Source organism: Colias croceus, chromosome 14 (assembly GCF_905220415.1).
Source record: "Colias croceus chromosome 14, ilColCroc2.1".
In the NCBI taxonomy this organism is placed as follows: Eukaryota; Metazoa; Arthropoda; class Insecta; order Lepidoptera; family Pieridae; genus Colias; species Colias croceus.
In genome coordinates, this window is record NC_059550.1 from 5,362,558 (window position 1) to 5,379,764 (window position 17,207).

A 17,207-nucleotide genomic window follows, 5' to 3' on the forward strand; every position below is an offset into this window, starting at 1 on the left:
AGGTATATTCCAATAATAGAGGAAAATTTACATAAATTAAAATATAAATTCTACAAATAAAAATTAAATATTGTTAATGAATTGGAAGAGAAATTACAATTATATTTAGTTTTATTAGGTATTTACTAGCTTCCGTCTGCAGCTTCGACGGCATTGAAGGAACAAAATATGGACCGTGGCCATCATTTATAAGTAATGGATAACACTCACAGGCGCTTCCCCTTTTGCCGAGGTATAAGATTATTCGAATCGAAAAATCTTATGCTTTCATAAAAACTACTTGCGTAATCGATTACAAACACTCTGCGTAAGTGCGTATTCGTAAAACATCGAAAGGACGTCTGCGAGTGCTCCGCTAAAATGCCGTTTTGTAATACCAACTACAATAAATATCAACTATTTATTGTAGAATCTATCAGTTTGAAAATGTTTTATATTATTATTAAGCTATTGCATAGCTTCTATCGCGGGCCTTGAGCGCAGGGACCGAATCGAGAAATTCCGTAACGAAAAAACCTCACGCTCCCCACTCCGACGGGCTCGGAGGTGTGACTTGAAGGCACGCTATGCAAATTGCAATAGCTTTGTAGCTTTACCGCGGCAGTCCCCGAGTGCCACACGTCTTTTTTACACGCTTTATATTAGCTTCACCTGTTTGTTCACAGACTTCTTTGGGCGCGATTTTGACCCACTTTAAACGGCCAGATTTCGTTCAAACTTTGTAGATTTATTGAGGACCGATGACAATACACTAATTTGATAAAATTTTCTATTTTTTAGTTCGGTTTTCTATAAAAAGCGTGTTTTTTAGTTTTTTAAACTATTATTATTTTATAAGATACAAAGAAACAACAGGAACGTTATGTATGTTTTTAAAATAGTGATAAAAGTTTATTTTCTAGTCGTATTTATTGATCTGAATGAGGGATCTTTTACAATTACTTTTACATTTATTAATTTTATTTGTTTTACAGCACAATAACTAGAAAAAAAAAATTAGCGATCTGTAATTGTCATATAGACTGCTGAATTAATCCATAGACTATCGGTGATTTGTTTTTAAAATTCCATTTTGAATAGGCAAAATGTCGCTGTTCTTGGTTGTCAAGCTATTTTCTCATCGCAATGTGCCGTTCTGGCGCATACTATGTATGAAACATTACAGTTTGGCGTGTGCGTTGTATTTTATTTTAGACAAGACTTGACGGCTATTTAAAAAACTCAATGGCTTTCTATTGGTTATCGCTATATTTCTGGTTTGGTATTTCGTAAACATCAGAAACGAAACAAGACGAAATTATAGTCTAATGGGAGGAAAATAAACGTTTCAAGCAAGTTAATACTACATTTCTATGGTGCAGTAAACTAATTTGTGTGATAATCTAACATTCGTTCTCAATACATCGTGAAACCATGGAGGAGAAGATGGAGAGTGAACAGAGTTATAGTGAAGAGAGCAGCAGCAGTTCCTCCGATAGTTCCAGTGAGAGTTCAGATAGTGAGGAAGAGTTAATGGAACCTATTCGTATCTTAGGCCAAACCTTGGAGCTACCTCAGGATCTTTGTGAAGATCCAGCTTTATTTAAGGAGTTTTTCTCAATGAAATTATGGGATAGTTTGGATGATAGGCATAAGGAATACCTCAAAGAACTCTTGCCAACGTTTTCAGAAAATGATGAGGAAGAAAAGGAAACAACAATAAAAATGCTATTCAACCATGAACCATTTCATTTTACATCACCCTTGACATGTTTCTTTCGAAATTTAAGACAAGGTAACTACAGACCGGATATTGCCAGAATGAGGAAGTTTTTGACAAAGGCTAGAGCTAAACAACAAAGGCATAAGGTAATACTGCTTAATGCATTATTATTTAAAGGCAATTTCTTAATTCATAGAAGCATAATGATAAATTTATTTTTCAGATAAAGTCTTACTATGCAAAGTTATTACCTGAAGTATTAATTTCAAGAGAGAGGTTATTAGCAGTAGCAAAAGCTGCACCGCCAGGGCCCATACCTCATGTGCCATTACTACCACCAAAACCATCAACTAAAAATAATTATAAGCCGATGTATGTCCGGGCCAAGCATAGATATTTTGAAGAATTAGCAGCTATATGGAGTGAGGTGGGTTGTCAAGAATCAGATGATGAAAATTATCCCGAAGGACCTCCAGAGCATTTCCTGAAAAAGAGAAAAAGAAATAATGCATTACAGGTACCTATAAATATAAAAAAATTATAACTGGTTATATTATTATTAGGGCTTAACTTAGCAGAAAATAATTTAACAATTTGGCATGTAATTTAATATCATACGAAAAAATTTAATTATGATTTTATTATATAAAATAAAATTTTATTATATAAACTTAGATGCCCTAATAATGCCATAATATATATTATTATAAGTGACTTCTGCACATATTATTGAAATAACTTTTGTTTTAGAGTGCTGATACCAATGTATCAAGTACGTTGGGAGGTCCTGAGGTCACACTTCCATCTTCATTAGCCTGTTTAAAGAATGTTTTATCTGCGCACAGAGCTAGGAGACAATACAGAGAGGTATTGCATTATTTATATGTTATTCTGTACATAAAGTAATAACATATTTATTTATTAAATATTTTAAGTTTAGAAAAAGTTTAGAATATTACTTATCATTTGTATCCAGTTTTCTTTAATATTTCATCCAATTGAAAATTGTATTGCCTACAATTTAAACTGTGTCTTACTAAAAATATTTTGTTCTCAGAATCATCCAGAATTAAATACTACTGGTATTACTTTAGATGATATCAAACAGAGAGTAGCGTTAATGAATGGAGCAAAGAAACTCATGTTTGGAGGATCCAAAACAGATATGCCAATACAGAAGATACGTAAAGGCACTAAAAGAGAAATACACCAAAAAGCTAAAGATTTTAAATTACCTCTGAAAAAACCTAAAGATGACCTTGAGAGCACTGAAAATAAACTCTTACCACATATAAAGATAAAATGTGAACAAGAAGAAACGGATTCTGAAAGTTCATCATTTTTCGATCCAACAAACAGCCCAAGGCATTGCAAAAAACTGCTTGATAGTGTTGAAATTAAACAGGAAGTGAATGATTTTGATCATGTAAAGTAGGTTTTATTCTTTATACATAATATGTAGGTTTTTCAAAATGCAAAATCAAAACTTAATGATTGTTTTGAAAAATTTCAGTTCAAGATATTATGATATAAAAGAGGATGGGATCAAGAAGGAACCTCAAGATGGACTGGGACCAAATTCAAGGATACATCAACCTGTTCCAATTAAGCTGGAAGATCTTGATGGAATCGGTCGGTTTTTTAAAATCAGATAATTTATAATTTTATACTTTATTATGAAATTTAGTTAATACTTTATTCAAGTTTATTATTTAATTGTTTTGGAAAGTTATGCTTCATTAATGACCACATCAAAATAATTGGACGATTTCTTTTATTTTTTTGTCTTATTTATTTGATTATACATCATCATTATCACAATACTCACTTATTTGTATAAAGTATGGTTAAAAATTACCACCACTATGAAATGAACCCTACCACTCTTCAATAAAAAATTGCTATTAATCCCAATTTGCGTCTAATAATAGACATGATGGCGTTACCAGTAGAGCTAGCGGATGATTCGGGGGACGTTATGGTGGACTCGGACGTGAGGGACGAAGACGAAGCCCTAACGGAGACGACTCATGCGAATTTCCTATCGCTAGTGCGCGCGTTGTTCCCAGCCAAGGCGGCGCATAGAGCGTCCAAACATGAGTTGTATGCGCGGTGCGCGGCTGTCATGCGATCGCCGATTGCGCCGCTCAATACTTGGTACAATTGTGAGTTTCTTTGATTACTACTTACTTATTGCTAATAGCTGATTTGTTAATAAACAAATCTACACTAATATTATAAAGAGGAAAACTTTGTTTGTTTGATTGTAATGAATAGGCTCATAAACTATAGGACCGATTTTAAAAATTCTTTCACCATTAGAAAGCTACATTATCCACGAGTAATATAGGCTAGGTTTTATCTCGGAAATCCCACGGGAACGGGAACTATGCGGGTTTTTCTTTGAAAACGCGGGCAAAGCCGCAGGCGGAAAGCTAGTAGGTTATATACGTTTAACGTTAAACTTGCAAATTATAAAATGTAATATGTATTTGAATACTATAAAGAAACCATGATACAAAAATATTCCTAAAAGAACTTCATTTGACGTAAATATTTTTCGTAAATAGAAATATAGTATGTATTTGCAAATTAAAAATGATGAATGGTTTCAGTGTCTGATGATTGGTGTTCAGAGTTAAGTTCAGCTTTGGACTTTCTGGCCGGGGAGAGAGGACCACACCCTGATGATTTTGTACCATATCTTCAATACATGCCTGAAACGCAGGTAAGAGGAGTGTTTATTAAATATTAACTTATAGTTAATAAATTCAAATCTTAATCTATATAAATAAACATATATCTAATATTAAATAAATAAAAATCTTAATATACATTACAAACTCCGCTAAATAATTGAAAGTAAATAAAACAGGTCAAATTTTTAACAGAATTTGAAAAGTATTTTGTGCACTATCCTCATCATAATAGCTCTTCCTCACTAAGACGTCATGGCAACGTCGCCAGCTACGTATCCAAGTAGTTATAGTCGAGCCAATTTAATAGGCAACATTTTACGTCTATCAATTTTATCTTCGAAGAGATGTAACTTGTATAAAAACATCGATTAAAGTGAATTAATCGATACGGATTTGAAACATTTGTCAATCGAATTTATTAATTTATGATGATTTTTATTCACAAGTAATCAATGCATTCGATTCTAGATGTCAGATTTCGATTTTTAGAGTAACATCTCTGGTATTTAAAAAGAAAAAAGGTTTATTGACACAAAATTGTAGCGACGTCAGTTCTTCAATTCAGAAATTGTTTATTGTGTTTAGAATGGTTTATCAGTAAAATGAAATCTTAAAATTACGTGTATTGGTTATTATTATTATAAATATGTAATCATAATTTAAAAAAGTTAAGCAAATGTGCAGTTCTAACAAAACGAAATATCATGTTATTCTATGTCGTCGTTACTAGGTTACGTTGTTGAATTTTGTTGAACTGTCAAATGTTACCTATTAAAATGGCTCTACTATAGTAAGGGAATGTCGCCAAGTGAGTTAGGCTCTATACATTTCATTATTAAGGCGTGAAGCAGAGTTCAAAGATGAAGCATGGTAAAAAATTTAATACAAGTATTTTATTTCTGTGACAGATGTACCAATGGATAGGTGCAGGTCGAGATTGTGACGCAATATTGGGCCGATTGTGTGAAAGGTGGCTTCGGGCTGCCGCACCGCCTTCGCCACCACCCAGGTTTGGGAAAATATTCATTTTTACTTATCCTTTACATAATTTTAAAAAAGCTTAATGTACACTGTATTATGAAACAAATAAATGTTTTTTTTTTAATTTTATATATTGCAATATAATTTAAATGTGAAGTGTGTATCATATTTTTAACAGCGTTATAATTTCCATTTTTAGCAGGTACCCAACGAACTGGGTTGTTCGACAGCCAACCACTTCCGAAATAACTGAGTTCAGGGCTCAAGAACGACGTAGATTTGCAGCCGCTTCCAAACCATTTACGTACATCCAGTATGGGTAAATATCATATATTTAAGTAGTTTAATAAATTAACTCAATATAACAAAGTTTTTTACAAGTGAATTTGAATAAAAGTAAAATAAATTGGAAATACTTTGCATATAAACGAACAAAGCGCACAGGAACAAGTCTCCCAAATGAATTTTCAGTACAAGCAATGTCGTGAATGCAGCTTTAAATAGAAAAAGTGAAAACAAAATATTTCTGAACACAATTTTTCCAAGGATTTTTGTATTTGTTTTTAATGGATTTTATTCATAATCGCCTTACACATAACAAATTTGTCGAGCTCAAAAAATGTCCGAAGTGACAGTATCTATGCGTCTATTTGGCAGACTTTTTTTTGTACAAATGATTGAATATGGTTATCACGAAATAATGTGGTTAATATGCATACATGTTGTAGGTTATATATTTCGCAGGCAAATAGTATAATTTAGACGTTTACAAACGGTGTCTTCAATTTAAAATTGTTTAGCAATTTGTATTATGCCGAGAGCACAGAATACTTAATAGTAGCTAAAGCTACAGAACGTTGTGAGCGGACGAACTACGAAAAACGGGGTTCTTATTTCTGTAGTTTTAAAATAAAGCATACGTCGATTGTAAACGGCAAATTTATATAACTCGTCTGGAACATCTACACGACACTGCTTGGGTATTTTAAATAACATCTTTCGCCTTTCAATACGCGTTTCTAGTTGTAGTACGTCTGGGACATCTACATAACGTCCCTCGGATATAATTAATGATCCTATAATAGGTCGATTCTAGTTTATAATACGCTAATGTGTTAACTGTTAAGGGGAAGCTCCCTGAATTTTATATGAATTTGCATTAATATTCTGAAACAGGCACACATACAATCAAAATGGAACTTTAGTATATGATTTATTGGGTCTTTTTCTTTCGATGTACAAGATAGTTACGTAATTGTAACATTTTCGATCGATTCATTTTTTATTCAAAAATTATGCCGCTTTTAAGGATTATTACATTTTTTTAAAGATTTACTTGGACTTTATGTCTAAAATAAATGTTAACAGTAAGAAAATAGAGTTAACTATCGAATCCCAATATATTTTTTCTCTAGATCAATTATTACTTTAGTTATAAACGAAATAAGAATTGAGACTTACTATTGGAGCTCGAACGCGATCAAAGAGCGCACGCGATATTCAACTTTATTACGGCTGTATTAGCGTCTAGTACCGTAGCCGGTCTCTCAGTGCCAGAAATGAGAAAGGGAGCCTCCTCTTAACAATGACTCCTCAAATTCCAGGTACCGTTCGGTGGTGGGTCCGGCGAGCGGCATGCGCGCGGGCGGGGGGGGCGGGGCGGGCGGCGCGGCGCTGGTGGCGGCGCAGCGCCCGCGCGCCGCCGGCTTCTTCGCGCTGCTGCGGGACGCGCTGGCCCGGCTGCCCAACGGGGAGGGCACGCGGCGGGACATACTGACGCTGCTCAAGTGAGTACATTACACCGTACCCTTGTACAATGCTGCCGCAGTTTCCTCTTCAGTTGATCGCTCGCCAGCGCGCAGCTGGCTTCTTCGCGCTGTCGCGGGACGCGTTAGCGCGGCTGCCCAACGGGGAGAGCACGCGACGGGACGTACTGACGCTGCTCAAGTATAATGTGTTCATTGTAGATACACTATACAGTGCTTCACTTTGCACTTATGGACTACACACTGTAGTAATAATACTCCAGTGTAGTACACAATACATAGAAAAAGTACGGACTATACAAAATTCACTATCCATAATACAATAAAATACGTGTTGAATTTTTCAAATGAAATGAAGTGAAAACCACCAAAAAAATAACACATTTTGCAACATCAAGTAAAAATTACCATATACCGGCTTCTTCAGAGATTTTTTCAGCAGTTTACAAACGGTTTAAAAATGTACATTACAGAATCTGTTGCGTTTGTTTTTTCTTTACTTATCGTAATTTGCACATTTACTCATATTTTGTATCACTGTAAGTAATAGAAAAAATCAACCAATATTTACAATAATAATTTTTTAACAGAATGTCCCAATGGATAATACCGTGCAGCGATCAAACGTTGGCATCGGCTATATCGGCTGCTTTGGATCGACTCGTATCTGTGAAAAGAGATCCCATCGTCAAATACGATCAGCGAACAGCAGTTTGGACATATTTACATAGAAATAGGTAGTGTAAAATTTACGTTATTAGAATATAATATTCATAAAAAATACGACATAATTATAAGTGTCTTTTTTATTATCATGCTGTTATTTCTGTCTGCTGTAACAAAAGTAATTATTTTATAGAACCGAAGAAGACTGGTTAAAAAGCAGCAACGCCCGAAATCGTGCGAACAAAGCACTTGCGTCAGAGCCTCCGTTACAATCTCCGCAAACACCTCATAGTGTTAGTAATGTATGTATTCAAATTAAATGTATTATTTTTACATTAAATTTAATGTCAATTTATATCTAATATCTTTGATATTTTTTGTCATTTATCAAAACAATAGCGTTTAATTAATTTGAAATTACTGAAATATTTTGGTTAATTTAGATGGAGTTAGAAGTTGGTAGCATGGAGGAAGTCGTCGACAACGCTTCCGACAGTGACGTAGATGTCGATGACAGCGGGTCCTCAACTTCATTGCCGCAATTATCTTCCGCTCAACTGCTGATGCAAGCCACACAAGCCACGCAACCGAAACCGCTCACACCGAAACCGAAACCAAAACTTGTCCCCACACCGCAACGCCCGAAAACCGTTATAAAACAGTCTCCACAAACAAAGCAGACACCACAGCCGAAAACACCAAATGTTATCAAAATTAATCAAGCAAAGCCAGTGTCACAAGCAAAAACAAGTCTACTTACACCAAAACCTAAGACGAAACAGAGCGTTGTGCCGTCGAAGCCTTTAGTGAAGCAAAGTGTTCCATCGCCTAAGCAAAGTGTACAGTCACCGAAACAAATTGTTCAGTCACCAAAGCAAAGTGTGCAGTCACCAAAGCAAAGTGTTCAATCGCCGAAGCAAAGTGTACAGTCGCCAAAACCAAATCTCATTCAGGTTAAAAATTCGCAGTCCAGTGAGACACTTTCGAATGTGCCTGCAGTAGCTTCTCCACAACGATCACCAATGGTTAAGCAAAAGTCCTTACCAAAGATAGAAACGTCGCAGGTTTCGGTAAGTTCTTAATTTTTATGTAATATTGTTGATTTTATATTTTTGGGAAATTTTTTACATTACATTTTTAAATGATCACCTAATGATAATCACTTTTGTTTATTATATCTTCAATTGCTAAAATTTACAGGCGGCTGCATCAGGGTCTTCTACACCGCAAGTATCTACAGTTTTACCAACATTGATACAAAGTAGTGTTTCCACGGCGCATCAACAGAATTCAGTCATTCAAACCTCCAAGGTAATTAATATAGTTTCTTTTCATAAATATACTTATATAGATATACTTTGTACATAATCTGACAGTCTTTTTAATCTTTTTTTTTATTTCAGGTATCACAAGTCACTCGGTCTTTATTAATAAGACCACCGGCTGTACAAACTACTGCTACGGTTTCTGCGGTCACTGTATGCACACCTTCTGCACAGGTAAAACATTTGACACTGATTTTAGATAAAATGACACATAGACAAATGAAATTCATAATTATAAGAAAAGTGTGCACACAAAAAAGTTAGGACATATTGTATAAAATGAACAAATATTTATTGTAATTGTTTATAAAAAAAACGCATTCATAATAATTTTATCCATCCAGCTACCATCAAACGCGAGACGAGGAGTTGTAAGAGTATTAAGTCCAGCCACACCGTCATCGGGGAAATCTTTAATATCACCACGGGCACTTATGACACAACGTAAGTGATAAATTAACAATATTTTTATTTAATTTTATTTTAATTCAGGTAAAAAATTAATATTGATATATAAATTTAATGTCATTTTATTTGTAGCAGTAACAACAGCAAAGAAGCGACCGTCGTTACCGGGGACATCATGTGTAACAACGATCGCACAGGTATAGTTAAAACTTAGAAATCGAAACAGTTTAACATATATTTTGTTGAATATAATTATTAAAAGAAATTTAATGTATTATTGTTTTAGAGTACGCCAAATGTAACAAATGTGGTGAGCAGTTCGCCCACAGTAGTCACGACATCGATCACTACTCGCACGGTACAATTAGCCGGTGGACGAACAGTGCAGTTGTCCAATCAAACAGTCCAACTTGCTGGTGGCCAAGCAGTTCAATTATCGGGACACACCCTTCAACTCTCCTCCTTACAACTTCCAACGCATAGCGTGCGCTTACCGAGCGGTCAAACTGTCCAATTGGCCTCCCCGCAAACAGTACAAGCAGTCCGAGCCGTTGCCCAAAAGAATACCAGTCCGAGACCGCAATCGCCAACCGTCCGACCGATCAATTCAGTTCAAATACCAGTTTCTACAGTTCAATTGACTGGCCAAACGGTACAAATAGCGGGACAAACGGTCCAATTAGCTGGCCAAAGTGTTCAACTTACTGGACATACAGTGAAATTGCCAAGTGGACAGAGCGTTCAAGTGGCAAGTCAAAGCGTTTTGCCTACACAAAGTGTGCAACTACCTTCGGGCCAAACTGTCCAATTAGCCAGCGATAACATACAAACGATGTTGAACACACAGAACGTTCAAATGGCAAACCAGAGCGTTCAGTTGGGTTCGCAAACTGTACATATAGGTAATCAAACAGTTCAGTTAGCAGGGGGTCAGACAGTACAATTGCCGAGTGGCCAAACCTTACAATTATCTAGTGGTCAGACGGTTCAGTTATCTAGTGGGCAAACCTTACAATTGGCTAGTGGACAAACATTGCAATTGGCCAATCAGACGCCGAAATCGATAGCTCAAGTAGTAAGAACTCAAACCACAGGAGAGAAGACGAATCAACCGATTGTGGCAAAACTTTTAACTAATGCACAGGTGAGTAATTTTAATATTAGCTTACTAAAATTTTTGATTTCACAAGCAGGATATCTAGTAAACTTAAAGCTATATATGATGTCGTAATAATAAAACAATGACTAGCGCAACAATCAAGAGCGCAATATTTGAAACAACATTGTTACGACATCTAAATCGCGAATGAAACGCGAATTTGACTGTTTAGCATACAGCATTTATAAACTTTTTCCATTTCTTTTAGTTTGTGAAGGTTAAATACCAGCTGTTCTGTTTTCAATTTGCAGGGTCAAATGATATCTCTCGAGGGTGTAATGGGTAGAGGTGGTGTGGGCGTGGGCGTGGGGGCTGGGCGTGGTCGTGGCGTGCGTGTGCTGTCTCCCGCCACTCGACTCGCGCGACCCGTGCTGCTCACGTCCAAGCCGCTGCATAATATTATACTGCAGGTGCGTGTGAGATATCTTTAGAATAAGGTTTTAAACTTGTCATATAACTTTACTAGATACTTAAGGACATTTTGTTAAGATGATGTTATTAAAATTGAAGAACACGAAGTCGTTATAAGAAAAATGGTGAAAATTTTGATTACTTTAGATTTCTGTTTATATATATTTTTCTCGCAGATATCAAATTTATGTGAAAAATTTTCACACAAGTTTTATAGACATCAGTTTGAAAATATAATGTTTTACAGCAAAGTGATGGGAGCGCCATAAGAGTACCGGCGAGTAGTGGAGCACCGACGTCGCAGACTATCGTTATAAGCAATATTGGTGAGTGCAATGTATTTAATATAAAATATTGTGAACAATAATTAGATATCCATACTAATATTATAAATGCGAAAGTTACTCTGTCTGTCTGTCTGTTACTCAACAGACAAACAGACAGAGTAACTTTCGCAGCTTAGGCGTGATTGAGTAATCACGCCTAAGCTACTGAACCAATTTGCATGAAATTTGGTATGGAGATATTTTGATACCCGCGAAAGGACATAGGCTACCTTTTATTGCTAAATATGTACCACGGGCGAAGCCGGGGTGGACCACTAGTTTTCTATAAAGGTCTAATTTAAATCTATGATTATTTTGATAATTATTTAACGATTGTGATTATTCGAAGCAAAAAAATCGTAATTGACAAGAATAATCCATATAATATGAATTATGAAAATAATTACATTTATAATACAGATTAATGAATTGAATTAATGAAATGAATGCTTTAATGCTTTTTATGAGTTATTCAAACTGTTTTATGATCTCTGTTTTCCTATTATTAAGATAAAGAGAAGTACAGGACAATCTAATCTTAACTGGATAACAAAAGGATTGAAGAAATGTTGTATAAGAAAGCGACAACTTTATCTTAAAAATATATATATATTAAAAAAATATATACTCATAGTTGGAATCATTATGTGAAATATAAAAATATACTAAAAAGGTGCATTCTTAAGTCAAAACAAATTCAAAGTGAAAAATTTATTAAATTGGCAAAAAATAAGAACAAAGCTTTATGGCAAATGATATCTAATAATATTAATGACGAAACTAATATTACAGAAATTGAAGAGATTGTAGTTAATAATAAAATATACAACTCAATGAATGAAATTTGCGAACAGTTTAATAATTTTTTTATTGACATCACAAATCAAACGAAATTTAATTTTGATGTAAATGCCATAAAAAAGACTTTGACTACAGAAAGTTGCAATACTATTTTCTTAACACCTACAAACAGTATCGAAATTTGTAAAATAATAAAATCACTTAATAACACTAATTCAGTAGGAACAGATGGAATAAGTACAAAAATATTAAAATCCTGCAGTAACCATATTTGCGAACCGTTGTCTTTTCTTGTAAATTTATCGATGGAACAGGGAACTTTTCCACACGCGCTAAAAACATCAGTGATAAAACCATTATTTAAAAAAGACGATCCAAAAGATATTAAAAATTACAGACCGATAGCGTTAATACCAGTGATATCTAAAATATTTGAAAAAGTAATCTTAGAAAGAATTAGAAATTATATTGATAGAAACAAGATCTTATGTAAAGAACAGTTTGGATTTAGGAAAAATAGTTCCACTTCATTAGCATGCTTTGATATGGTGAAAGAAATAATTCAAGCCTTCATCGAAAAAAAACCCGTAAGCGCTATATTTTTAGATATGAGCAAGGCATTTGATTTTGTAGACCATGAATTACTCTTGCTTAAGTTAGATAAATATGGTATAAGAGGAATTGCCAAAGAATGGATTGCTAGTTATTTAAAGGATAGAGATCAGTATGTGGAAGTACAACAAATAGTAAATCAATCAAGAAACGTATATAGATCAGTAAAAAAAACTAATAGATCAGGTGTACCACAAGGAAGTGTGCTCGGCCCGTTTTTATTTCTCTTGTATATTAATGACCTACCGAAATCAGTGAAACACAAATCAGTTTTATTCGCAGACGACACTACCCTAATTGTTAAATGTACTGAAAAGGAAACGTACGAGAGAGATATAAATGAAGCAGTTAAAAATATTGTAAAATGGTTAGAAGACAACAATCTTAAAATTAACTTATTAAAAACAAAAATAATTCAATTTTATACTAAGAATTGCTCCAAAATAAACCTAAATATAAAGTGTGATAACCAAGTAATAGAACAAGTAGATCATCATAAATTCTTGGGTGTTTTGTTGGATGAAGGTCTAAAATGGAACAAACACATTGATTACGTGTGTGACAGAATTAATCGTTTCGTTTACGTATTACGGCGTCTAAGAGATACTGTTTCTATGAATGCAGCAATAAATGCTTATCATGCCTACGTTTCCTCTGTACTTTCATATGGAATCATTCTTTGGGGACAATCTTGTGATGTGCGGAAGGTATTTGTCTCACAAAAAAAATGTATCAGAGCTCTGTGCGGTTTGAACCAAAGAGACAGTTGTAGACCTCTGTTTAGTAAATTACGGATCCTTACTTTAACTTGCATGTACATAAGAGAAGTATGTTTATTTGTAAAATATCACCCGGAATACTTTAAGAAGAAAGGAGAAGTAAATTCGCATATGTTGACAAGATACCAAAACAAATTACATTTCCCAACGTGTAGAATCAACAAAGCTAAAAACAGTGTAACATTTATGGCTATTAAAATATATAATAAAATACCGGACAATTTCAAGGAACTACCAGTAAATCTTTTCAAAAATAAACTGACGAACTGGTTAATGGTAAAACAATTTTATGACATTGAAGAATTTATGACTTTGAAGTAGTGTAAACTGAATTGTGTGTGATAAGTGAAGTGTGTAGTGATATAATCGTGTAAATCGTAGTGCGTTCGCGTAATTGTGAAAATTGAATTGTGTGTACATTTAAATAATTAAACTAATCAACTTTCTTTTTTAATATTTGCACACCCAATAAATGGGTAGAATGTATTAGCCACATAATATTGTAATGAAAACATCTATAATTTGTAACTACATTCTTGCAAATAAATATAATTTGAATTTGAATTTTGAATTTGAATTTGAATTTAATAGGTAGATGTAACATCTAGTCGTAACGTGGATTTATATTACAGGAGCACAAACAGTTACGACGTCCACCACATCAGCTCCAGTTTTAAAACTACAACAGGTAAAAAGCTCCCATATGCTTGTTTATTTAATAAAACCAAATTTGGCAGAAAATTTCAGTCTCGCAATGTAAATTAAGTACATTTTAATACACAAATTAAATTACATTTTATTTAGAAAATGAAAAGAGGAAAGCGAAAAAATTTAAATGTTTTAATTGATTATAAATTTATAGGTGAATCCCATACATCAGGTTAAACTAGCGCAGGGGATTAAAATACAACAGGTGATCATTTATGTTTGCATGCTATTGAAATATTTGAGTACGCACGAATGAACTATGCATGCAAAAACTAACCAAAATTCATACTCTACAGTTTTAAACAGAGGCTTTGATAGTAATGGCACGCACGGATATATTTTTTTCTTAGGGAATAAAAAAAAAACGATTGTAATATAATATTATCACAAATAGTAGGTGGGTGTGTTTGTGCACCATATTTTTTAATATATTAATTAATAATTGAAAAGGTACATTTTACTAATTCAAGGAAATAAAAAATTTCTTATTTTTTTTTATACAAAGTATTAAGGTTGAATTCATTAAAAATAGAACAGCTAGATAACACACAGAAATCCTGTTAAAATACAATGATTAATACAGTTGCGGTTAACATAAATTAAAAAAAAATGTTCTTAAATAATAACCCTTAACAACATATTATTAAGTATCAAAATGATTTTAATTATTTTGTATCTAATAAATTCATATACATTTTCTTTTACACTCCTGCAATAAAGATATTTGAATCACATACACGTTTGTAAAAAGGCATGCAATATTCAGCTCTAAATTAATTTGCAATCCATACATACTACTATACCTATTCAAAATTTTATTTAATATCAATAAACTTATATTTTAACAGGGTGCAGTCACAAATACATCAGTAGCGACATCTAGCGGCGTACGAAGTGTACTAATGGACGGACAACAGTTGAAACTCGTCGGCGGTCGACATGTTTTGGCGCGATTATTGAGACCGGCTAATCCAAACCCGTGATTTAACAATGTGAAATAACACTGTTATAAATAACGTCGAATGACAAATCACAGTGATAAATAATAGCACCTTGAAATAACGTCGAATTAAATATATACAGAAAGAGAAGTCAAATGGTGTGATTGGTGATTCAAAAGTAAAGATTGAAGTCGTCGATTTACGGTGTATTTGCAATAGATATTATTGAAGAGTAAAAGTTGAAATAATTGTGATTGATTTTACAGAAATTGTGAAATTTGCATTCACGTTCAATTGATATTATAATATATAAGTAGTATATCTGTTTGATATACGAATGTTGACTTTTTTATTTCTTATTTGTTGTTACTGTCAGAGGATCATTGTCAGTTTAGTTTTTAAATTGATAGGTATTGCCATGCCAAATTATATGAACCAAGACATAGAAGAAGAATTATTGAATAATCGTGTTTAAAGAAAATATAAACACCTTTAAATCGTCGACTTTTTGAATCCATGTAAATAATATTTAATTAAAGGAATGTTCGGATTCATTTGGATGAAGAAGACAAACTTTTTACATGTTGTAGCGATTGTGTGGTCAGTTTAAAAGTAAGTTTTAATCATTAAATATGGAAATTTCTGAAACTATTTAATTTCGAAATTTAAAGAAATAATATAGTTTTTGTAAATTAATATACATTAGGCCAATATAATTTAAATTAAATGGATATTTTCTGTATTCCATGTTTATTGGTTGAAATGAGTATTTTGTAAATAGTGAACATTTGATTTAAGGTCGAGGCGAAACGTTATGTATTTATAACGATTTGTATATTCGGATGTACACATTAAATAAATTATTTGTTGTGATATATTTTAACTTATTATTTAAGAATAGTAACTATTTCAAATTGGAAATGAAGCATGATCGACGACGAAAATAAAGTGTGTATTTTTAAAGGGAAAGTGAACGGTTCTTAATTTTATGAAACCCGTCTTCCAATCGCGTTTATGATGATATGGTTGAATTATTTTATTGATCATAACCACATTTAACTAAAGTAGGAATAATAACTTGAGCACAAAAGTTCATTCTCATAGTGTCATTTGATAGAATAGTTTACACTCAACTAGTACGCATTTTATTACTCTAGACGAATATAGGTGCTAAAGATCGAGTACATAGTTGAATTATTTCATACATTTTTATGAAACTTAGACATTAATTCATATAGTTGTCTATATACATATTTCGCTTTAGATAGGATTGATTCTATTATTACTGGATACAACTAATGAAAGATCAATTTAAATTCCAGTATACAGCATAACAAAAAGCTGCACAATAATATTTTGGGCGTGTTCCTTTTTGATTATATATAATCAGCCATTATTCAGTTAAACGAAACAAGACCAAATTTTTGCCTTCAAATGTTCATTAACTGCGTTTTTTGTAGGTAATTTTTGTTACAACATAACCATTGCTATATATCAAAAACTTAACTATTAATAATAATTGTTTCTGGACGAATTTGAAGCGTTTGCCTTCACAAATTATTAGGAGATATTTTTTACAGTTGGTACATTTGCGCCTTGATTTAAATGAATTAAAATGTAATATATTAAGGTAACGTGTACATTGTGTATAATTAAGTTGAATTACTTAGTTATAGAATATATTATTTACTTTATTAAAATGCTGCAATATTTGGGATTTTCTGTAATATAAGTCAATTAAGAAAATAAGAACTTTGTTTTATTCATTTCTGGTTTTAAAAAGTTTATTTACGTTAGTATGTTTTATTATAATATCTATAATTACGACAAGTTGATAAGAATGCATAGAAAGAGGTGAATATTCTTATAATGTTGCCCAATATATTATGTAACACCTTCATATTATGCTGGCGGTTCAATTTT

At 33.1% G+C, this 17,207-nt stretch overlaps 1 protein-coding gene across 4 annotated transcripts; it reads left to right on the plus strand.

The window, feature by feature from the left end:
- The first annotated feature begins 1,084 nt into the window (after positions 1–1,084).
- LOC123697397 (nuclear factor related to kappa-B-binding protein) lies at positions 1,085–17,033 on the plus strand. 4 transcript variants are annotated; one of them, XM_045643893.1, is made up of 23 exons: positions 1,085–1,848; positions 1,926–2,219; positions 2,453–2,569; positions 2,760–3,133; positions 3,216–3,334; positions 3,634–3,867; positions 4,318–4,430; positions 5,310–5,410; positions 5,582–5,701; positions 6,987–7,169; positions 7,739–7,885; positions 8,008–8,116; positions 8,258–8,884; positions 9,015–9,125; positions 9,218–9,313; positions 9,484–9,583; positions 9,680–9,744; positions 9,834–10,691; positions 10,958–11,116; positions 11,365–11,443; positions 14,268–14,323; positions 14,498–14,548; positions 15,192–17,033. In XM_045643893.1, the coding sequence occupies exons 1-23, from the start codon at positions 1,414–1,416 to the stop codon at positions 15,324–15,326; spliced, it is 4,683 nt and encodes a 1,560-aa protein (XP_045499849.1). In that variant the 5' UTR covers positions 1,085–1,413; the 3' UTR covers positions 15,327–17,033. The 4 variants fall into 4 exon arrangements, with proteins under 4 accessions (XP_045499849.1, XP_045499850.1, XP_045499851.1 ...); XM_045643894.1 differs by having other exon boundaries at positions 3,652–3,867; XM_045643895.1 differs by having other exon boundaries at positions 3,655–3,867.
- The last annotated feature ends 174 nt before the right edge of the window (positions 17,034–17,207 follow it).